General features: G+C 41.0%; 1 protein-coding gene across 1 annotated transcript in view; it reads left to right on the top strand.

The window, feature by feature from the left end:
* Positions 1-338: 338 nt before the first annotated feature.
* Positions 339-24,934, top strand: part of UST (uronyl 2-sulfotransferase) — a 229,214-nt gene continuing 204,618 nt past the window's right edge. Inside the window, exon 1 of the mRNA XM_075267888.1 lies at positions 339-1,102. Coding sequence (XP_075123989.1) covers positions 874-1,102 — 229 coding nt within the window. The 5' untranslated portion in view covers positions 339-873. The remainder of the gene's footprint in view (positions 1,103-24,934) is intronic.

Raw genomic sequence — 24,934 nt, 5'->3', positions numbered from 1 at the left:
TTTCTGCCACTATTTAAGAACATGGCGTAGTGGGGACACCTTGGCCCCTCAGATTTCTGCTCTGGCACCCAGGGCCTGCTGAGATGGAGCCAGTGAATAAGACTGACATATGATGTGTGAGACTTGCAGCACATTACAATGCACCAGAAAGCCTCTCACCTCCTGACAGATCTTGTCTCTCTCTACTTATCTGCACACTTTCTTCCATCAGCTCCTTTTGGGGTCCGCTGGATGTGAAACCCCTGTCATGGAGAAATCCAGCTGAAGCCCCCAGAGGTCGCTGGTGTGGAAATAACGAAAACTCCGAAGAGAATGTGGGGGGATGGGCAAGGCTGAAAAAGCGAGAAATGAAAACAACTTTCTTCCTATCTGCACGATGCAAAAAAACGCGCAGCCTACAGTAGAGAGGGGAGAAGGGTAATGTGATAGCACACGTAACCTGAGGAGAAGCAGCAGCAGCAGCAGGGCCGAGCAGGAGCCGGGGCTGCCTCACTGTGCCCTGCAGCTCTGCACTACTGCGTCCGGGAGAGAGGGACTGTGTGAGGGGAGTCAGGACGGGAGAAGTGAGTGAGGAGAAGGAGGGGCGAGCACTGGAGAGATAGCGAAGAAGACGAGGTGGAGGAGGGTCGTCAGCCGTACATATCACCAGAGGTCAGCACAGCCGGAGGGAAGCACAAGCAGGACGGCAAGTAGACAAGCAGCAGCCTGGCACTCACCCCCAGTGTCCGGCCAATGGAGGGAACACATCGGCTAACTTAAGAGGCTTCTCCCAAACTCTGCCTCCAACTTCTCCAATGAGCCAGAAGGCAGCAGCTCTTGTCTTCTTCAGGCGGATGGGTGAGCTCTTCCTGCCGGGCTGTGTAAGGAGGAGATATGATGAAGAAGACCACTAACAATAACCACATAAGCCATCATGTCCCCCAGAACAATGTGCCCGGTGGCCCTGGCAGCAGAGAGCGGCTCCCCAGGTTGTCTCTGCGCTGCTCCCTGCGAGACTATGGCTTCTGCATGGCCACTCTGCTGCTCTTCTGCCTGGGCTCCCTCTTCTACCAGCTGAATGGAGGACCCCCCCAGATCCTGCTGGACCTGCGCCTCTACCTGGGTGAGTACAGGTGCTGTGGCAGGCAGCAATGTCAGAGAGCCCCTGCGTGCCCTGTCACCCTGGCATGTGCCTCCCCATCCAGCACCTGCAGACCTCAAACTTTGCCCATGTTCTGGTGGTCGCCAGGGCTCCATAGTGCGCCTCATCACGTGTCCTGTACATATGGTCTGAATTGGGAGCCAGCATGAGGTGTATCATTGGTGAAATATGGCAGATGCTTTGGATCTGTTTCCATGTTGAAATTGTTTGTTTTCAATTCATGTTTTATTCATTTTATTCATCCACAGGAAACGTACTTGTGTTTTTTACTGATCGATTAATGAATACATAGCTGTCAGGTGCCCTGCTGTGAACACAGGCACAGAAAGAGCTGGCACAAAAGGGTTAAATGACTTTTGGCCAATGATCTCATACGCAGAGGGTGATGCCCAGTATCAGATTCATTTCAGCCTGGTTCAGAGAGCTTCTGGGCATACAAACTGGCATGGAGATGTGGGCAGGCTGCCATCTTTTATTGATCTGAATTAACCAGTCTTTTTAAAGAGTTAAAGGATTTTAACCCTGTGATTTCACAGATAAAGGTTTCCCACATCAGAATTATGTCCAAAAGTGGTTTTGGACAGGAAAGCATCATCAGTGTCGGTAACTTAGCACTTTTTATTGATCTACGTAGGGTTAACCGACCTGAGCCAATGGTGCTCTGACATTGCCCATACCCACTAAGGATTGTCCTGCATGACATTCTGTAGAGTTCAGCCTGACCCAAAGTTGTTCTGAGCACAAAAATTGGCATCAGAGGCAGGATGCCATTTTTAACAGATGAATAATAAAATTGGAATTTTGAAGGAGTTGAAATAACTTTTAATCTCCAGGGCATAAATATTGGCTTGAGACCGGACAGATGACTACTTTTTATTGATTTGAATTAGTAACTGGTGTTTTGAAAGGGTTAAAAGGGACCTGTCAGGTCTTTTTAGGACCATAAACGGGCTCCAGCAACTGCAGCATTATGTAAAGCACTTGGCAACTATGTTGCAGGTCTGTGATTCCAAAAACCAAAGTTTTTTCAGCGGGGTATGAACTAGCAATGGCGGGTGAGCACTTCATGTTATCAATCATGGATTCCTTACTATAATAAATCACAGCCACGAGATATGATTGACAGCTCTAGATATGTCAAACATGAAGCCACACATTGCAGGAAATAAAACTGCTGCGGAAAAGCTTTGTTTTCGAAAACATCCACGTTTTTTGTAAATCGCAGCATGTGAGATATACCTACGGAAATGCTGGCGGTGTCCGTATAGGTATAATGGAAGCAGGAAGTCGGCGCAGGAAAACTCTGTGGACGTTCTATGAAAAGTGCTGTGGGGAAAAAACACAATTCGTTTCTGTTACGTTTTTTCTAACAGCGCTTTTAGGCTGCAGCTCGCTACATGGGGCTTTAGTCTGAATTTGACAGTGTGAGATTATTGGGCCAGGAGTATTTCATCCCTTTCAAGACACCAGTTACTTATTCAGATTAGTAGAGAGTGGCTATATGCCCACTTTGATGCAAGTTTTTATTGCCAGAGGCACTTTGGGCCATTAACTAAATTTAATGCAGGGTATCCCTGTCTGTGTGTTTGTAGTGTGAGCTCAGTGGCCAAAAGTCATTTAATTTATAATAACACAAACTTATCGAATCGGTAAAATGGAGCCCACTTTAGTGCCGTATTTGCCTAGAAACACTTTGGGCCATGTTGAACTCGACTGAATCGATTAAAGACATCACCGTCTGTGCTTTGGCAAGGCGAGATGGGTGGTCCAAAGTGATTTAACTCTTTGAATCACGCTATTGGATACCACTTTGGTTCCTGTTTATGTTCTAGTTATTTCTGTTTTTGTCTACTGTATTCACCTGAAGGCAGCTCAGTGCAACATATATTATTCACATATATTCTGCTTACAAATTCATCAGTAGAAAATAAAAATACACTTCCTGTCAATAAGAAACCAACTTTCTTGAGATTGTGTCTTCACCTGGACATGTCAGTGGAAGGGCATGTTTTCTTATGAGTTGATAAGCGTTTTCCTGTGTATATGGGAAATCATCAAAGCATGTAACAGCTCTTCATAGTTCTCCTTTTAGATGCTATATTGTCTAGTATTTTGTTTTATGGATATTGTTTAGTACAGAATATTAGCTGTGACTCATGAAATTGAAGTCTTCCTTGCAGTGTGTTGTGAGGTGCAATATACTCATCTACCTGTGTTAGATGCTCATATTCTCAAGATTATTGTTATGTTGTGTTATAATAATGTAATCTTGAGGTGATAAATGTAGAGTCCTTTCATCAGCCTGGCATATCTGAATCAGTGATACCTTACTGATCCCCTGTCCCTGCCATTCTGACAATGCTCAGCATTATGTTTCCTGATCCTGCATGACGCCTAGGAAATGTCATTCAGCCAAGCACTTGCTGAGATTAGAAATGAGGACCTACTGCAGCCAGTCATTGGCTGAGAAGTCATTTTCCTTTTATTTGAGAGGGACCACAGGCCAGCAGAGACCTGGAAAGCATGGGAACACAAGTGGTGGAGGCTTGATGAGGCCAGTGTTGCTTCTTTTATGTTTGTTTTTTTTTTTTTTTACTTATTCAGAGTACTTTCTAATTTGCCTGCTGGGAAACATCTATGTATAAAAAGCTTTACTTAAAGGGGCTGCCCCAAGTTTTAGGATGAGGTCCCACATTACAGAAATGCAGCTTTTTTTTTTTGCAGATTTTGCTGCATTTTTTTTTTTAGTTAAATGAATGGGAAATATATAGGAAGCCCTTCTATTTCTCCCTTCTGCTCAATCCTAGGTTTGGCCCAAAAAGCAGCAGCAAAATCTGCAAAAAAAAAAAAGCTGCATTTCTGCAACACAAGGCTTCAGTATTGTGTTATCTCTTGTGTATGTAGCACCAACATTTTTCTGCAGAGCTTCATATTCATCACTCACCGCCCTAAGTAGCCTTCACAATTGACTTTCCCTATAAGAATAGCCTTGTTCACATCTGCGTTGGTATTCCGTCCAGGCGAGTCCGCATGAGGACCCCCCGAATGGAATACCGAACACAACTACAAGCGGTGTGCCAGTGAAGGCACACAGACCCCATAAACTATAATGGGGCCAGTGTGCTTGCCGCCAGATCTCTCCAGGGATCATGCGGACAGGAAAGTAGTTTGCAATCTACTTTCCTGCCCGCATGATTCGTGCGGGCAGCGCGCAGCCAGCACATGGACCCCATTATAGTCTATGGGGTCCATGTGCTTTTACTGCACACCGCTTCCAGTTGCGTTTGGTATTCCTTTCGGGGGGTACCCATGTGGACTTCCTGAACGGAATACTGAACGCAGATGTGAACGAAGGGAATGTCTTTGGAGGAAACCCATGCAAACATGGAGAGGAACATATAAACTGTATGGAGATGTTGCCCTTGGTCAGATTAAAACGTAGGTCCCCAGTGCTGGATATAAAATGCTGATCATTGGGAGTCCAACCGCCGGAAACCTCACCGATCACAAGAATTGGTATCTTTGTTCTCCTGTGGTTAGGGGATAACATTAAAAACTTGGACACGCTCCTTTAAGGTCCCAAATCGGAAGACTATATAGGTTGTTTCTGTCTGCTTATGCTGTACAAACACTTGCATACACTTGCAATTCTCCCCAATGACCTTCATAGTCAAGCACACAAAATATTATTTGTGCAATATTACACAATAGAGCATTTGTTTGTGCAGAATTTGTGTTCAGCGATACCATCCCTTTAAAGCATCTGAGGTGTCAAACCTAAATTCATTCTTCATATTTGTTTCATCTGCTTGTTGTCAGATTCTAGCTCTTATGTCATAGATAAGTAATAAATTACCTATAATTCTTCCATGCCAGTAGATATACTGAGAGGGGAGAAGTTATGAACTTATCTACTTCAGAAAACTGGGATAATGTGGCACATGTTTGGCGCAATGCCCTTTATTACACCAGAGATGTGTCACATTCCTGGTTCTGTGCCTTGCTTCCCAAGTGGGGCAGGTTGGGGACGTCTTGGTCTGACATATTCATTACACAGCAGTTTTCTGGCATGAGTTATAATAGAAATGTATACTAGTTCCTGACTGGTGTAGGTTTCCATTCTGGCACCCAGGACAGTGAATGATTTATTAAGAAGTCGAACCTTTATTAAGACTGGTGTACAAAACTCTAGTCTTGATAAATTTACCCCACTGAGTCTAGGTCATACCATTGTCTTTACCCTGTAAATAACTACTAAACATGGTTGACTTTCCTTCTTTCTAAGTCTTCCAAGTGGGATTTTTTTTCCCTCCTCGCTGTTTATATTCCTGCTGGTTGTGTGAATGCCGCGCGGTGCAATGCAGCCAGGACTTCAGGCTCGCACCGTCTGTATTGCTGAGTTTACATTCTAGTTTTGATGTCTCACAGACGGTGTTACTTACCATTGCCACAAGAATTTGTACTCGGCTTCTTACCATATCCATTGAACTGGAGACTCTTTCAAGGTTTAGTCTGGGTAGCTGAAATTCAGAGAACTGTCTTTGAATTGAGCTGTTAAATCTTTTCGGAAACATAGAAATGCAGTAACACGCTGGTAAATAAAGATGTAGAAATATAGAAATGTGGCTTCATCCGCCTAACTATGTAATTAAACTGTGCGTTTAGCAACCAGGCATGAAAGCCAACGCTGTAAAGAAGCTGAGACGTTTTCTCTTGGTTCCATGTTTGACCTCTGCACAACAGCTGAGATTCATTACCAGCTGCGTTCTTGTTTTAGTACCAAGTATGTCGGCAGTCTGAAGATGCTGCTATAACATTGCTCATTATCGTACACTTATTAATGTTACTGTAACTAAGGTGGTAATTATATTACTATGATGACTTGTCAGATACGTCCTTACAGAATGTATATATACACCTATTAAGTGACTTACCTCATCGGGGTCCCAAAATGTCTTGTTGCTCAGAGATGACCAGAGATCTGGCTTCTGGTCTTTATGAGAGCTATTGTGGTCACCCTTAGGTAAAAGGGGTTGTGTGGTACCCATAATGGGTACCGATGAGCCTTCCACAGTTTATACACACATTCATAATAACATTACTCTTGTTCCAGCATTTTGTCTAGTAACTTGATGTTGGCAATGTGATTACCTTTTGTGTGGTTGAGGTCGGGCCCCACGTGATGCTTTTTTTTGTCAATATCCGATAGGTCGAGAGGCTAGCACACAATAGTCGTCGCTTGGGACTGCTGCCAGGCAGAGTAAATGGCAACAGAGCTGTAATATCACAGCTTGGCCACTATGAATGGAGCCAGCTCTGTACACTGTATAGTGGCAGGCCTGGCAGAAGTCCCAAACAGCTGATCGCTGAGGGGCAGGGTATCAGCCCGATACTGAGCACATATTGATGACCTATCCTAACATTCTTAACATAGACTCCACTCACCTGATGAACGAAAAGAGTTCTTTCTGTGTTTTTCTGGTAGCTATGTTTTAGCATACCGTTTTTTCAACAGTATAGATAGGTATAGCAGACTGCACTGTCTGAAACAGAGGACCACTGGTTCAACAGCATGATGTGGGTGATGGATATCTTTATATGTCCTTTCTTATAATCCTCTTTCAAATATATACAGTACTAGGACTGGGCAAATAATCACAAAATATCCTAAATGGAAAGTCAGTTAATCGAAGTGAAATTTCTCCAAGGTGTTTGGAACAACTTTCCTTCATAAAGTTAGTGCAAGTGTATCTAGAAGAGTTGATGCTGCTGCGAAGGCAAAGGGTCGTCACTCTAAATATTGATGTGATTTTGATTTCTCCTTTGTTCATTTACTTTAACTGTAATTTTGTTAATTGACAAAAATAAACTAAAACTTCTAACATTGTAAGTTTGCATAATTTCCCTATACCTGCCTAAAATGTTTGTACATGACTGTATGTTGTGCACAAGCCAGATGTATAGAACCTCACTCCCTGTAGACTTCACTTACTGTAATAACACACAATTCTTGTTTTCCGTAACAGATTGGTACCAACCTGTGACCAGGGATGAAAGAATGCATGTGACCGTCGTATTGTGCTTTATCATGTGAGCTCCTAGTTCTACACAGTCATGTTTTTAGACAAAGATGGGACTGGCTAGTAGTTTTCCATAGATATTAGGATTAGTAAATCACTATCCAAAGCTTCAGAAGAAATTCAGGATTAGCATCAATAGTTTTTCTACAGTTTTATGTGTCAAAGTACAAAATTGTATTTAGGCTTGTACGTTTTAAGGTTCTTTACATATTGTGGAAGGGAAATATATTCTATGTACATGTACATGTTTTATAAAAAATAAACCGCAGGGATATAAGATGTGCAAGGTGGCCTTACCTATTATGGGTCTCTAAAGTTAGGTTTACCTGCTGGGGAAGTTATAGTACATAACATTTGTTACGTGCAGAAATTCCTGAGGATTTGCCTGTGGATTTTGTATGACGTGCAGGGTTAATTGTAAGGGTGCATTCACACTGAGTATACGCTGAGCTGATTCTGAACGTAAAACACTTCAGAATCAGCTCAGCGTATACTCAGTGTGAATGCACCCTAAGGGCTCGTTCACACGTGGGCAAAGGGGTGCATTTTGACAGCGGATTTCGCTTCAAAATCCGCCCCTTTACAATGGTGGTCTATGCAGACCGCCGGGCTTCTTTTTCCGTTAGTGGCGGGCTGCTGCTATCTTCAGGTGGAAACCGCGGCGCGCTGGGCCGCGGCTTCCGCCTAGCGGCAACACCCTCCTATGTCGGCTCATTCATTTGAGCCGACATAGGAGGGGAAAGCCGCGACCGCGATGGTCGCGGCAGGCGGGTTTTGACCAGAGAGAGACGTGGCTCACCGCGTCTCTCTCTGTGTCAAAACTCGCGCAGGACTGTGAACGTGTGAACTTACCCTAAGGTAGAAAAATATGCAACAGATAAGACATTCCTGACTGAGGTAGACTCCCATTGTAGAGGCGTACAAAACTCCAGTCTTGATATATACTGTATATTCCAATAAGTCTAGGCCATATTATTATCTTTAGTTTTCTGAGTGCGATTTTTTTTCTTTCTTTGCTGTTAATATTCCTGCTGGTTGTGTGAATGTCATGCAGTGCAATACAGCTAGGACTTAAAGCTTAGACCTGGTTGACATCTGTGTTCGGGGCATTTTGTTCTCCTTTTGGCATGAAAATTGCGGAGAGAAAAGTCCTACAAGCAGCAATTTTCATGCAGAAACTGAGCGGAAACCACACGAACCCCATTATAGCCTATGGGGCACGCGGATTTCTTATGGTAACGGCTTTTTTATGCGGATTAGATTTCCATTCAGGGGGTCCCCGAGCAGACCCACCCTATACCCCCCCCACATCCCGAATAGAAACCCATGCGCAGATGTGAACCGGGCCTTAATAAATCTGCCTCAATTGGCTCATTTTCTGCACTATGTGAATAAGGTTTTGTACAACCTATTCACATATATTGTACTCCAGTTTTTTTTGGTGAATTTCTCTTTGGAATATAAACCAAAAATCAAACAGTGTGTGAATTTTACCTAGCACAGCAGATGTTACATGGAATTGAGAAGACAGGGAATCTCTGCTGATCAAAAGTGTTCTCGCTTGCTCTGTTTTGTCAATCCAACGTGTGGCTTCTAGAATACAGATAGCGGGCATAAAGCAAAGTAATACCAAACCAATGTGGGTGATTTAGAAGGACCAGTGTATGAAATGCCATAAAACTGGCATACAAGAAATGAAAATGCGCCTGAATTTGCACATTGTCTATGTGAGCTGATATGTCAGAATCTCTCATAACATAGATGGGGGTCCCCACTTATCTTATGATTTGCTTTACATGGCAATTATCTGCCTCAGCACATAGGAGATCAAGAATAGAAGAGTTAGCAGTGCACCATAGGCTTCACTGAAGACAAAAGTATTTCCAGCGTCTACAGCGGCCTCTGCTTTGTGTTGTAAGGCAAAGATTATAAAACCTGTCTTGTCCCAAATATAAGGCATTTATGACATATGCCATGAAGATCTTTGGTTGGGACACCATTTTAAATATGATCAGCTGGTCTGAACAAAGTTAGTTTTGAGTTATGATGCTTTCATTTGATTTTTCTTGATTTTTAGGTCCCTTCCGCTGCAATGTTAGCCTCTGCTGCTATCTCACTGCTATTAATGGTTGCCATTTATAACATATTGATACCGGCTATTCTGCCTTTGCTGCCAGGAGCCCAGACTGCAATATACAGTACTTACTGTGATTTGCTGAAAGGCTGATCGCACACACTGTAAGGGGAGTCAGGTTTACATTGAACAGTGCTTCAGTTCATCTTACTAAATATCTAGAACAAAGTTCCACTTCTAATAAGGATGAAATAAAGTATCTCCCTGACCTTGTGCAGTAGACTGAAGCATGCAGATAGGCTCAGATTATTGCCATTAAATTTCTCTACCTGATTGATATGAGTTATGGCAATCTCTGTACTACGCTGTAGAATATGGTGCAGCTATATAAGAAAAAGGAAAAAAAATACAATGCCTCCTCTTCCACTAGACTGTGCTTACTGTAGGTCTAACAATATGGGGTCAGCATGAAATGTAGATACAGTTTATCTCTGGGTTTCATCTGCTCTCTTGTCTCCTCTCCCCTACACTTCCTGCTTTTCATCTCAGGCCACCAGTTAACTCTGGATTTACATACAGAGGTAACAGACACAACGATCACGATACAAGCCGTTATCACTGTTCAGCAGTTGAGAGCAGTTTGTAAAGCAAGAGAATATATGTGGCCGGGAACGTGACTCTACCGAGCTACGCCAAAATGGTGCTCGGACACGAGGTACTGCGCATGCCTGAGTGCCATTTTGGTGTAGGTCGCTATAGAACAACATACTGAGCAGTATACTGAGTTCTATAGCAACAAAATGGTGCCCAGGCATAAGCATTACCGCTCTGAACAGACACCAATGATAGAATTCCTTTAAGAGGTTTTCCAGAACTTTATTGTTGATGGCTTCTTCTTACTCTTTATTGATTACCAGGTAGTGTCATGCATTTTGTTGCTGCTGTGAATGGTACACAATAACTACAGTATGGGTAGGAACATGCTTGGTAATAAAGTGTCCACAGTGCTTGCGCAAGTGCCACTTGTCTGGTTCCCAGAGCAGGATTTTCACCAATTTGATATTGATATGCCATCAATGTTAAAGCCTCTCAAAACTCTTAAGCAGCATGTTTGTGATTCTAGTAAGTATACTAGAAGGGGAAGAAGGAGATCACTGTACAAAGTCATGGAATGCAAATTTAAGTTGAAAGTCCCACTATCATTAAACCCATATTGTGGGATTTCCTAAAGTAATATCTTCCCTGACAGCTTGTCAGCAGCTTTATTCCAGTCACTGTGAGAGTGATCTTACGAAGCACATTGTAGTCAAGTGCTGTATATGATACTATGATCAGCAGTTCTGAGATTTTTTGTTGAAGAACTGCGTGTTGGTTCTTCAATTGCAGTTATAAGTAGCAAATGTTATTATACTTGTTATTTGTAGGATAACAACCACTAAAATAAAAATCTCTGGGGTACTTGCTGTATACAGGTGGAGTGCACGGCTGGATGCCGATGAACTGCACCGGCATCCAGTCGCAGCTACCCGTATGTTGGTCCGGAATCTGAGGCGGACTCTGCCTCAGGTTCCGGACCAAAAAACCCTGCGTGAACTTACCCTAAGAACTTCTCCAGACATCTAGAAGACACAGCTGACTACAATGAGATTGATCAGAAGATTCTTCAGCAGAATTATACTTAGATATGCGTCATGCTTTTGTATGGGCGATCCTATATATTTCATAAAGAAATCATCCATAATCTTTTCATATTGTATCTTTTCTATGCAGAGTGTGAGTAATTTGGGCAAGTAAACGGCAGAATGCTTTCACCATTATTCATGTACAGTAATTTGACAGGCTCAGAACTTTATTATGTCCGTATACCTCCCTTGCCAGCGTTTCATTTCTCTCAGTGTGACTTAGAAGAACCTTGCTGTCATTTCCCTGACACTCTTCCTTTTATAGAGCAAGCACGGTCAGATTTGCAAAATATGAGCTCCACTTGCAGTGCTTGAATGGGCAGAGGTTAAAATATATAATTCGGAGTAGTTAATATCTTTTAAGTAAAAAGAGATAAATGAGGAATATATCCACTGCCGGGCTTTATTGATTGGGACCATAACTGATATTGCATTCATTCTTCATAACTGGTTATGCGTGGACAGACAATAAGGGAAATTCATGTCCAGCTTCTGAATTCGACTGTTCCAGAGTATTTCATCTCCCTTTTCTGCAGACAAGGTTACAGTGGCAGGAGCTGCAGTGTAGCGGTAATGAGGCTTCTGTGAACAGGCCCCTATATGAGGTAAATTGCCTGCAGATGGGTTTATTTGTCCTTAATTCTGATGAAATTATTATGGATAATGGAGCATTGTACGGGTGAATGGGATTTTTAAACAACATGACATTACAGATTTTTCTTATTGGGGAAGGTATTGAGTGTGCTTTTGGTAGTAGCTATGATGCTTGTCTGAATCATACAGGCAACAGGGATGTCAGTGCTACTTTGAAGATTATGACAGTAGTCTGCTTTTGGATCGAAAGCTGCAATTTATATTCATAATAATGACAAAATTATTAGACATGCCTTCCATAGAACAAGTCATATTAAAGAACCCTGGGACTGTTAGTGTCACACTTTTATGTCGTCTTTTCATCATTATATATCGGTCTTTGTACATCGGCTCCACTAAACTATAAAGTAGGATCAACAGGAGTTCATCCATGAAGCCTTAGGCCACCCAGCTCAGAGAGCGTGCTGAGGCACATTTATGCATAGAAATCAGGGAATTATACACACACTTACTTTCATACTGTTGGAAATATACAGTACTCTACATTTAGAGACCAAAATGTGATCAAAAGTATATTGTACATTATTCACAGACCTTGATAGGGCACACGTGCAGTAATCTCTTGTCTAGAAAACCTTTTTTTGACAGTGTTGAAAAATTTTGGCCATAGAACTACACAAAAAAGTAAAAGTGTGTGTGTGTGTGTGTATACCGTATAAGACATATATATCTAAAACAGGAATATGTATACATATATATGCAGAGTGTGTGGCAACAGCTTTGGCCATCAGTACTTTATCTCTCCTGCTCTTTTGGACAGTTAGATACCTTGAGGACAAGACAGAAGCAGATAATACCCTGTTTCCCCGAAAATAAGACAGTTTCTTACAATTAATTATCCAACGAAATATATGACTGGAGCGGGGAACAATTGGCAGTCATGCTGATGCTTCCTTAGCGGAGCGCCGGCATGACTGCCGGTTGTATGTGATCCAGAAGGTGAAGGGGGGGGGGGTGTCTTTTTTCCGGGGAAACAGGGTAGCGGTTTAGTCTTCTCTTTATGTAAACACATAGTACTCAGTTGGGGTTATTTATCATCTGTCCCTTTTTTGGACATATTTTTTGCAGGTTCGCCTTTTTTATGACTAGTTTTACTGTGGGGTCCATTTATGATCTCCTTGTTAAATGTTGTGCACATGTGTTTAGAGGCGCCTTCATAAGTCATGTGTACTTTGACCCCTTTTTACAACAAAATTGCACAATTGCCCCTTTTTAATACTTTCTGATATGATGGGATTTTTTACGCCACCATGTACCGGATTGCATTTACGCCTCTTTGTACTCCCTTTTAAAAAGGCACCAGGCATAAATACATTATGAAAAGGACCTCCATTTAGGCCTCGCCTGCCTTTTTTCAACAAAACATAAAAGTGGCAGCAGAACATCCAGAAAATAAGGCGCAAATTATTCATCAATGAAGTGAAAAGAAAGGAAGAAAAAGACTATAAGGCTCAATTTACACCAAAAAAGGAGCAAGTAGCTTAATAAATGTGCCCCAGTGAGCAGTATGTAGTGAATAGAGAAAGCAGCAATACTTCTTAAAAAAAAAAAAAAAAAAAGGTGTATAAAATAATATAGACCATAATTTATACAAAACATAGGAATGACTACGAGGAGCTGTGACTAGAGACTACCATAGAACAGGAGATGCCAGGAATGGTGTCCAGTAGATATCAGGGTTTTATACCAGAAGTAGAGTAGGCCACTTAACAGGTCACTATGGCAGGCATCAGGGCACACAGTCTACAATAAACTAGCTATAGTAGAACTGGAGCATGAAGACAGCTGCCAGGAGTCTGGCATCTATAGGTACAATTAGGAATGAAGTCAAAGAAAGGCAGAAGTCAAAATCAGAAATAATGGTACCAAATAGTGCTGATAAGAAAACTGAGTCAGCTAAACAGATGCCAGCTATAATCAGTTGTATTGGATTTTGATGGACCAATTTCATTGGATATGGCAAATGGATGACAAAAATAGATATGTCTGAAATTAATTATTAACTATGCGAATGTTGGTAGAACAATCTGAATGCATACCGCCAAATGTAAAGTAAGTTGGAAGATGTGTAATGCTCTGTGGCTGTTTGGAAGATGGATCTCACAATCATAGATGAATGTTTACGTGGTCATGGACTTTCAACCATGTAATATATATAACTACATGTTATGTATTTTAAGCTGAGGCTACACAAAGTAGATAAGGAATGAGAAATACAACTGAGACCCTTTTATATTTCTCAATTATGTTTTATCCACTCTTGGCTTCGGCTCAAAAAACCCCAAAAAAAACGCAGCATCCCACCACCATCACCCCTTTTTATTTTTTTAGGTATTCCCTTACAATAAAGAACAGTACATAGAAGCAGACATTGTCTAAGTCATCTAAGTGTAGCCATTACAACTTGCAGAAAAGCTGATTTTAGGATGAGCGTATATAAAGATGAACTAGGCAGTGAGTGTTAAGTCTGGCCCTTGTATGGGGCAGTGAACTCCTTGCTGTATGAAGTCAAATAATAATTGCCATTACTCAAGTGCAATCTCTTGCTGGCTCCACATTCTTTCCTAGGATTACGCTGATAATTGCTTGCATTTGTGCAAAAAGGAAGTTTGCTGTGTTGGCCTTTAAGTTTTAGCTATGGAACACCTGTGAAAAGAAACCAGGCTCATTTTTAACCCGTTCCCGCTACATCTAGTTTTGGATGTTCTGACAGAGCTCCATTTTTCTAACCTGACATGTTACTTTATATGGTAATAGCTCTAGGACGCTTTAACTTATCCAAGTGATTTTGAAGTTTCGTGACATATTGAGGTAAATTCATCATTACTGTTACATCATTTCATCTTGTTATAAAATATTTGTATATCTGTGACTATTTAAGGCTAAGTTCCCATATTGCAGAAAAACTGCTTTTTTTGTTGCAGACTTTTGAGCCAAAGCAAAGAGTGGCTATAAAGGGAAAAGGAAATATATAAGAAGCACTTATACTTCTCCCTTCTACTCAATCCATTCCTTCCTTTGGTTCCCCCCCCCCCCCAACTCTAAGGCTAAGGCCCCTCGTTGAGGAAATGCAGATTTTTTTTGTTGTAGATTTTGCTGCGGTTTTTGAGCCAAAGCCAGGAGTGGATGGAGCAGAAGGTAGAAGTATAAGAACTTCCTATATATTTCCCATTCCTTTTGCAGGCATTCTTGGATTTGGCTCAAACAAACGCAGCAAAATCTGCAAAAAAAAAGCTGCAATTTCTGCAATGGAGGACCTTAGCCTAAGATAGCGTTAACATTACTGTAGGGTGGATGGATGGGTGAATGTGTGGGTGATTTGGGGTATAATAGTCCTTGGTGTCTCATCTTCCCCTCATTTGGTGGCAGGTGGACACATATTGGGCACAGTCGACTCCTCTTCTCCCAGTAGGATGTAGCTTTTCCTCTTCTCATCAAATCAAATTAAATCAATCAGAAGAGCTTTATTGGCACGTCTGAATATTCATTTGGCATTGCCAAAGCAAAGAGAGTGGTTGATATGGCAAGGGGGGGTTGGGTTGGGATGTATGGGGGTGGAAGGGTGATTAGAGGGGGCAGTAATGGGAGGTCCAGGGGTGGATGGGTGATTGGGGGTGGTGGTAATGGGGTATAACAGTCCATGGGGTTTCATCTTCCCCTTATTTGGTGACAGGTGGACACATATTGGGCAGCGATCTCCACAGCATTATACATATTGTTAGTGGACATTGGGGAGAGCATTATATATTCTTCCATCGTATTGTTTACATTAGTATCAATAGGAACGGACACAGAATCAGGTGACAGAAGAAAATGTGCTGCACTTTTTGGTTTTTGATTTATAGGGACTGATTTGGAGATGTCATGTTCCTTTTTTTCAGAGCCCTGAAGGTGCCAGTAAAGTAGAAGTCCTCAGGTAGTGTCTCCATTTTGGAAACTACACCCCTCAATGAATTTTTCAAATGGTGTAGAAAACATTTTACCCCCAAGAGTTGCAATAATTTATCTTTTGGAGTGCACAGCTGGAAAGTGAAAAATTGGATTTTTTCAGAAAGATAGATAGCTAGATAGATAGATATTTAATTGTCCAAGACAATTAGACAAATATAGACAAACAATTCATAGACTGTTAAGTGGGTTATCCTGATTGCAGCTTCTTTTGGAATGTTCATATTTTTAGGCACAACATATTGGGCTTATATAGCTTATTTCTGGAAAAATTGCGTTTTTCACTTTTCAATATCATTTCTGCATTGATCCCTGAAAATAAGTTAATACAAAACTCAGGGGTGGAGTTGATAGGCCAGAACTCTAAACTAGACCTCTGTTTTACTACAGCCCAACTATGCCAAATCCAAGAGTGGCTAAGAAAGCTCAAGCCACCTCTGGCTTTGTATAAAAAAAAAATATACAACTCCATGATTCCAACTCCGACTCCACAACACTGAAAGGAATACATACTTAGATAAACTCATGGACAGGTGGGATGCTGTTTTTGTAATTAATCAGCCAGGATTGTACAATCCAATGATTAAAAAAAATACTTAATTACTCAACATTTGATATTTCCATAACACTACAATTTTTTTCTGATATTCTGCATGTATGAATATAACATGATTCACCTATCTATGTGGCAGGTATGTAATGCAGAAACTAGACTGTATAGATTCTCTTTTACTTAGCAACAATTAAAACGAAGGTTACTTGTGTATTTTTAAACAGTATCAATTTTACAGTACATTACTAGTTAGATTCTGTATATTTGTGTTCCATTTGCCTTACGTAGTTGTTATTTTTAACTGCTAGTTAAAATATTTTGCTAGATTTTGTTAGTGTAACATTAGAGGGAAAATACCTTAGTGACTTGCTTCGTATGGGGGGCACTCAGAAATATGAAGAATTTGTTTCACTAGGCATATGTGTACGTGGCCGTAAACCAGCTGCATCACATGCAAAAGCAATCAAGTCAGACCATGGCAAAAACTTGGACACTACTGTATTGTTACTTTATATGTAAAGCGAAAAGAGGATTGCATATTAAGTAATTAAGAAGCTAAAAGCTTAGCTACGAGCCCTGCTAATTGACATTTAGTAATTCATGTTTGAAGTCTTGGCATATCTTGTACATGATATAAAACAGGCATTGAATTTTATTAATAATCTTTATTATTATAGTGCCAGCATATTCTGTAGCACTTTACAATGGAAGATATAGCAAATAAGTAAAATGAGCAGTAATAAAAACAAATGAACAATGAGGCAGTGGCTGTTACCACATTATGCAACCAAGGGCCACTGTGTTGCCTTGTAACTCCTTCACATTGATTTGAAACTAGAAATCCGAAATATAACACCCTCAGGTTTGCAATGCAACTCCTTTCACTTACATTAGCGACTCCTCGATCTTTATTTGCGCAACCTGAATTGCAGCCAAAGTTGCCATATAGCCCTAGCCTTAGGCAGTGATGTGCCTGCCCATAAAAAAAAATGTATGTAGTAGAGATACCTGTAATGATGTATAGTGGTATACAGGCCGTGGACTTAGGGGATATAGGTATTCCTGAAGAAATGAGTAAAACTGAGAATACAAGGAGCAAGTCTAATTGTCTGTGGCAGTGAGTACCACAGAACGGGTGCAGCACTGGAGAAGTCCTGCATATAGGACATGGAGTGAGAGGATGCAACATGAAAGGATGACAGCTAAGAAAAAAGGACACTTGTACTGCTAGACAGAGGTATGAGAGGGACTGCAGCATTGTGCAGAGCTATGTAGCCTGGTAGGAGAGGTCTGGATTTAATTCTGCAATAAAACATGCAACCAATGTAATGTGCAATGGAGAAAAGAGAAGTTACTAGAACTATTAAACAGAAAGATCAACCTAGCTGCTGTGTTTTATAGACTAGTAGGAGATAGTAACAAAGGTAATCTAGGCAAGAAATGGTCAGTGTCAGCAGTGAGGCAGGGATAGATATGAAAAATGATTTTTATGAAAGTTGACAGTGAAATAAATGGACTAAGCAGAGTTAAGTATAGTCCTAAGACATTGGGATTGATATCTAGAGGATGATGTCATTCTAGTCCAAGATGGAGACATCTTATTTAGATTAGGAAACAGTAGGATAGTTTTAGAAACATGAATTTTCAGATAAATAGAAGACATGACCGCAGACAGCCGGACACATTTTTTTTCCCCGGAGAGCAATAGACTTTTGCCAGGTGTAGATTATAGTTGGGTTCCATCTGCATAAAGATGCAACTGAAACAAAAGTGTTAGTTGGTCTACTGGAGCACATATTATAGATCTAGAGAAAGAAAAATAATCATTATAGTCTTTACTAATGAATTGCTATAATATTGTAATCCCATGGTATATATGTATACTGCTAATTCCTTCTTTGCTGACATTTCACATGTGGCCTTGTGATGTTCGCCTGTGGTCTAGTTAATTGGATCCTAGCAAGTCCAGAAAATATTGTTATAGGTAGATTAGTCAAAACAGTTGATAACGGCTTCCTTGAGGAGAGACAGCCCAGATGTTTAGGCCACATAATGTTCTTTAGAGTTAACCTTAACCTAACCAGACGTCATATGGATATGCTAATTCTCCTATGACAAGTGACGATGATAGTAAGGTGATGTTCTGATGGCTGGTTGCCAGACTCTTGGTTTAAGAACCCCTGCTTTGGGGCACATGCCAGACTTCTCTGCCTTATCGGAGGTCTCCCTAGCTACATCTCTTTTTCTGTTTATTATCTCTATCTATAATACTCTTTTAATTGTAACCTCAGTTGTAAATAAACTTCCATCTGCTTTGTCCACATGAGAGACGATTCATATCTTGGTCAAAGTTTCCACAACAGATCATTGAGCTGAATTTTTCATCATTGGATACTTTGGCTAATGCAGAGTAAATTGACCAGATAAGTACATCTCAACTATTGTATAATAGTAGAAGCAAAAGGGAAAGTTAGAGTGTAGTGCTATTGTGTTTGTAAGATGGTCCAGAACGGTGACTTGGAGAAATCCGAGACAGTATATGGTTCAGAGAAGATCAGAAGGAGCACATTGCCTTCTGTTAGTGAGCTTGTAAATTCTTAGGAAAAACGCTAGGGAAGGAAGTCTGAAAACAGAAGGGGACGCTGGATGCATCACTAGGGATGCTGACGTCATCTATGACAAGTGTGGGTAATTCACAGGAAAGGAAGCGGCTTGGAGGATAAGTAATGATTGCAACACACAAAGAATATGGGTGGTATGAATGAAAGTATGGACATTCAATAGATCTATGCTGTGTTAACCACAGGCAGCGTCAAACACTGACAGATTTTGAGTCACCACGTTGCAAAGATCTACAGCATTTCTGCAAAGTTTTAAAATTCAGCTTGGTTGACAAATCTCTTCCTGGTATGAGACAGGAAAGACATTTTTCAATTATAATGTACTTATTTGTAGTTTACTTTTACACCTGTTTTTGCCTAAAAATAAAGGTACAAAATATTGACGAGAATTCAGCACGGTGTAAGTGGTAAAAGTGTAAGATAAAGTCAAATGTACTGAAGAGCCTCTGTTTTCAGAGTTATGAGTCAAAAATTCCAAATATTAGAAGCATTCACAATATGAACATACTTCATACTCTTGTTTATGAGGAGCAGGACTAGGGGAGCACAGTTCTCGTGCCCTTAAGCGTGTATACCAAATACTTCTGGTGTAGCATGGCTATAAGGCCCATTACCACTTTACACGTAAATTGGGTATATTGCTTTCTACTGATATAGATTTTCTTTTAGCATAATCTGCTCAATGACTGCCCTATTTTACAGCAGCAAGAAAAATCTTACAAAACAGAACCTAACATATGAATTGTCTTTATTCCAATGAGTTTGTGGTAAATCGCATTGTCATATCCAAATGTAAAAACAGGCTGTTTACTTGTGTTTCACATCTCTATTTGTGAGCATGCTTCGGTTAAGAAACCAGAAAAATGTGTGCAAACAAAGTTCAGTATATTACGTTTGCAACCTGTTATTATATTGACATGTAACATGCTGTTGCTAGGTTATTTGTAATAAGTAACAATGTACCAAAAGCCATACAAACTTGCTAAGCTTCATTTATCAAAATTGTCTAACAGAAGAACTGGCCTTGTTGCCCATAGCAAACCGTAGTGGGCAACAAGGCGTGAGTGGGAAGTGCCGGCGTATACGGCAAACTCTGCTGATGCCGAGCCGTACACGCAAGCACTTCCCATTCACTTCAATGGGACTGCTCGCAGTGAAAGAAGCAGCCCATTCATTTCTAGGGGAGCGCTCGTATGCCGGCTCCCATAGAAATGAATGGGAAGTGTTCGGCAGCCCTGCTGTAGCGCCGGCGTGTACGGCTGTGATATACGCTGGCGTTACGTAGTGTGAATGCACCCTAACAGAGTTTAGCTTCCATTTCCTATTGTGCGCTGGAAAAGTGAAAGTTGCATTGGGCTGAGACACCAGTTATTGTGCTAGATAGTTTTGAGAAATGAAGGCCTTAGGGTGTGCCGGCCGGTAAATATTCAGCGGTGGGTGACGCTTAATGACTTTTTAAAGTTTATAAAGTAAAATTTGCCTGAAACACTTTTACTAATGAAAAATGAAGGAGTTCCTAAAGTCTTGCAATTAGAAGTTCAGCGTCTGTTACGGTAAATGGCACCGTGATATATTACAGCGCTTTATCTTACATAACTACAATACATTCTCAGTTAATAGAACTTTATTTTTAATAGAGGCAGAACTAAGAACATTTTCACTTCTGTCCAATCGGTCATGGCATTCAATATCGGATGTTGTATGTTCCGATCAGCAAGGAAACGTCCAGCGCTGCATCCATCTAGTGAGACCGCAACTACTAGAGTTCATTTCCTAAAGTACTGACTCATGTTTTATCGGATATATTTGGGCCTGGATGTGTCCTTGCTGTGCCTCAGGTTTCACTTCCATATGGTTAAAAAAAGCAGCAGCTCTGGTGGAAACACATGTGGATGGAGAAGTAGCCTCTCCCTTCTCATACTATGGAGAGAGTTCATAGATGTTTATGTACATATGCTTTGTACATAGGGATACCTAAAGCTATATCTGGATAATAAGACTCAGAAGTGCATTAGCTAGTTTCTAATCAACAACTTTATTAATCATAATATCCAAAATTCTTAGCTCACATGTCTTTTTATAAGGCTTTCAATATATAACATACTTGTATAGTGCTAACATATTCCACAGTGCTTTACAAACATTGTCAGTCATTGTCCTTTATAGAGCTCACTATCTACATTTGATAATATCTATTGTCCAGCAGTCTTTTCCTACACAGCTGTGTGGTCTTACTTCTTCTCTCTGAACCCGCTTTTTATCCACAGTTTAGCCATTGACTGTTATGTGGTCTATCCTGGTTGGTCATACCATTAGATAATTGTAGATTTGGAAACATAGAAGATTGATGGCAGAAAAAAAAACAATGGTCCTTGTAGTCTGCTCTGATATTATTTCCATTTTATCTTTGGGTACATATGTGTTTATCCCAGTTATTGGCCATCGGATATCTAATTCACTTTGGAGATTAGGTCTTTATGATCTGGTTCATTTAAAGATTAGTTCATTTACTTCATCTTTTCTTTGGCTTTGGAATACTGCTGGCTGGTTATACAAAGTCTTTACTAGTTTCCTGGATAGTTCTATTAAAGTTCAAAATTCACAAGAAAGATACACAGCTCACCAGAACCATATCCAAAACCTGTGGGGCAAATTTCAGGTGCATCCGATTGAAAATCTTTAGACTCAGAAGCTTGGCTCAACAATGATCCCAATGATAAATAAAAATTCAGCACCATTCCAAAGAGTAAAATGTAACTTTTATTCCTCAATTAAAATCCATCTTGAAGGTTATAGTACAAAAAAAAAAAGAGCCCCAGCATTTCAAAACAATACGCTCTTTAGTTATACAATGTCCCTCCCTCCCAATGATTTAATGGGTTTTTCAAGGCATTTTTTCAAGACATCTTGATGTCTTTATGTCATGGGCACAAAAAATCCTTCTACAAATCCTTATTAAGGCTGCATTCACACGGAGTCTTTTTGGTCAGGAAACTGACTCAAAATCCTCCTCCAAAAAACACCTCACCATCAGTGCTATGGTGAGGCGTTTTTAGGAGGAGGAATTTGTTTCAGTTTCCTGACCAAAAAGACTCCGTGTGAACGCAGCCTTAACCTGTTTTCCTTATTGACGGAAGATAAAGTCGTGCGAACCTTGCCAAAAATGGTTTATCCTGGACAACTCTTATAAGCCATGCCCCCACACCCACATTGAAAAATTTTAACCTAAAATAGAGTTGCCAAGATAAACCACATTGCACCAATGATGTGCCATCTTTATTTGTTTGTGGTATCAGACATTAAGACTGAACCTTGTTAGATAGTTTGTCTATGTGTAGTTAGAGCTGGAGACGTATAGGATTTTGTTTTGCTTATTTAGTTTATTTCTTTTTGACAAACCTGCAAAAAAATGCTTGTGACAGTTATACCAGAATCTTGTGTGTGGACATCCATTTACTATTATCTCACTGTAGTGCAGGAGATAACTTTGCCGCTACCTAATCCCTAACATATTTCTAGGAATTCTGATGGAATGTATTCCATTTCACTTCCTGACAAGCCCAGCACTACACCTGGGATACATAAATACAACCAGAAATATGTGTGTTGCTGCTGCAGTAAATGTATAATATAGTCAATTCAACAAACACATCATGTGTATAAAGGCATCCTAATACAATCCTACTTTTCAGTTAATATTTACTCCTAAATATACTCAAATACTCAAAGAAGTTTATTTGAAAAATAGAAAAATAAGTAAACCTTCACGTCAGGTGCAAAAATAGGCAAAAAAAATACAACCTTAATGTCAGGCAAAAAGGCAGAACAAAACTCCTGTTCATTCGGGCTCTAACTAGTACAGAATAAACCTAGCTATACATGTGGATTACTACCGGTCACACGAACAAAACAAAACCACAACAAGTCCCATTTTGGTCTCACCAAAAACTCATTTCTTCTGGACAGACCCAGGCACCTCTACTGACTCCCAGGATCTGCCCTGAAGTGCAGCCAAGGACCCACACCTGGGCTGAGGTCTACTCAAGACTCGCACTGGACAACACATAGGTCAGAAACCTTGGGCTGATATAACGGGACTCCAGCACTCTGCCTGTCACCTTCTCACTATATCTGTCTGAAGCCTCTCACCTCTGCCAGGTCAGTCCTCTCTGTGCCAAGCTGACGAGATGCAATAACATCGAAACAGCTGTCCTTGGCTGAGAGACTACCTGGTAAAATCCCAACATCATTGCAAACAAAGGCCTCTGAGAAGGTCGGCATGATGTTAAAGGGAGCACCCTCTATTGGGTTGCATGACTGAGGCACTGACTTCCTAATTATATCATGGAAGTCAGATTTGCATATTCTTCCCATATATATATATATATATATATATATATATATATATATATATATATATTATTATAAAATCTACTGAATATTTAATGCTATCACTATCCAACGGATACACAGGTCAAGCAGTGTTCCACTTGAAGCTTCACTAGACTTGAAGTGTTCACTAACATGAGTAAAAGGAACTATGGGAAGAATATGCAAATCCGCCTTCCATGATGTAATTAGGAAGACAGTTGCTGCCTCATTGTTACAAACCAATAGAGGGCGCTCACTGGAATGTGCAAGCCTGTCTTAAGACAGGATTCCAGTGAAATAACCCAATAATGGCTGCTCCCTTTAGCCTCATGCCCGACCTTCCAAGAGGCCTTTGTTTAGCAATGACGCTGGGATTATTACCAGGTTATAGTCTCTCAATCGAGGACAGCTGTTTCGATCTGGTTGGATCTCATCAGCCCGATGTAGAGAGGACTATAACCTGGTAGAGGTGAGAGGCTTAGACAGGGTTCGGGGGATATTGTCACTCCTTAGGGAGAGACCACCATATAGGTGTGTGGAGACTCGTTAAGCCTTTAGCACTCCACTTTGCAAGGAACTATGGGAAGAATATGCAAATCCGCCTTCCATGATGTAATTAGGAAGACAGTTGCTGCCTCATTGTTGCAAACCAATAGAGGGCGCTCACTGGAATGTGCAAGCCTGTCTTAAGACAGGATTCCAGTGAAATAACCCAATAATGGCTGCTCCCTTTAGCCTCATGCCCGACCTTCCAAGAGGCCTTTGTTTAGCAATGACGCTGGGATTATTACCAGGTTATAGTCTCTCAATCGAGGACAGCTGTTTCGATCTGGTTGGATCTCATCAGCCCGATGTAGAGAGGACTGTCTTCCTAATTACATCATGGAAGGCGGATTTGCATATTCTTCCCATAGTTCCTTGCACAGTGGAGTGCTAAAGGCTTAACAAGTCTCCACACACCTATATGGTGGTCTCTCCCTAAGGAGTGACAATATCCCCCGAACCCTGTCTAAGCCTCTCACCTCTACCAGGTTATAGTCCTCTCTACATCGGGCTGATGAGATCCAACCAGATCGAAACAGCTGTCCTCGATTGAGAGACTATAACCTGGTAATAATCCCAGCGTCATTGCTAAACAAAGGCCTCTTGGAAGGTCGGGCATGAGGCTAAAGGGAGCAGCCATTATTGGGTTATTTCACTGGAATCCTGTCTTAAGACAGGCTTGCACATTCCAGTGAGCGCCCTCTATTGGTTTGCAACAATGAGGCAGCAACTGTCTTCCTAATTACATCATGGAAGGTGGATTTGCATATTCTTCCCATAGTTCCTTGCAAAGTGGAGTGCTAAAGGCTTAACAAGTCTCCACACACCTATATGGTGGTCTCTCCCTAAGGAGTGACAATATCCCCCGAACCATGAGTAAAAGGGTCATACTGTCATCTTTGTTCATGCGTTCGGCAGTCAAAAACACTGTGTAGCCCTAGCCTTAATGTTGCTTTTATGTGACTCCTGCCCACACCAGCATTTCCTGAGCAACATTCCTCCTGGGCAAAGGAGGAATGTCACATGAATGTGTTGAGGAGAGGTGAACATGGCAGTTGACTCCAGGTGAGGTGAAAGTTGACCATTGATATATCCAGCTTGACAACAACTGATGCATACATTATTTTAATTCATTGAAGAAAATAATAAGCAGTTGTCCATTTGGCACACACTCAGAACTTCGTGGAGCAGGCTGGATCCCTCTAACATTCATATTTGTGTTCCTGTGAAATAACTAGTTGAGTGGTTGTTTGTTGTTCTGTACAAA

Source organism: Leptodactylus fuscus, chromosome 3, assembly GCF_031893055.1.
Source record: "Leptodactylus fuscus isolate aLepFus1 chromosome 3, aLepFus1.hap2, whole genome shotgun sequence".
Lineage (NCBI taxonomy): Eukaryota > Metazoa > Chordata > Amphibia > Anura > Leptodactylidae > Leptodactylus > Leptodactylus fuscus.
The sequence above is the reverse complement of the archived record's forward strand: the minus strand, read 5'-3'. Positions and strand labels throughout refer to the sequence as shown.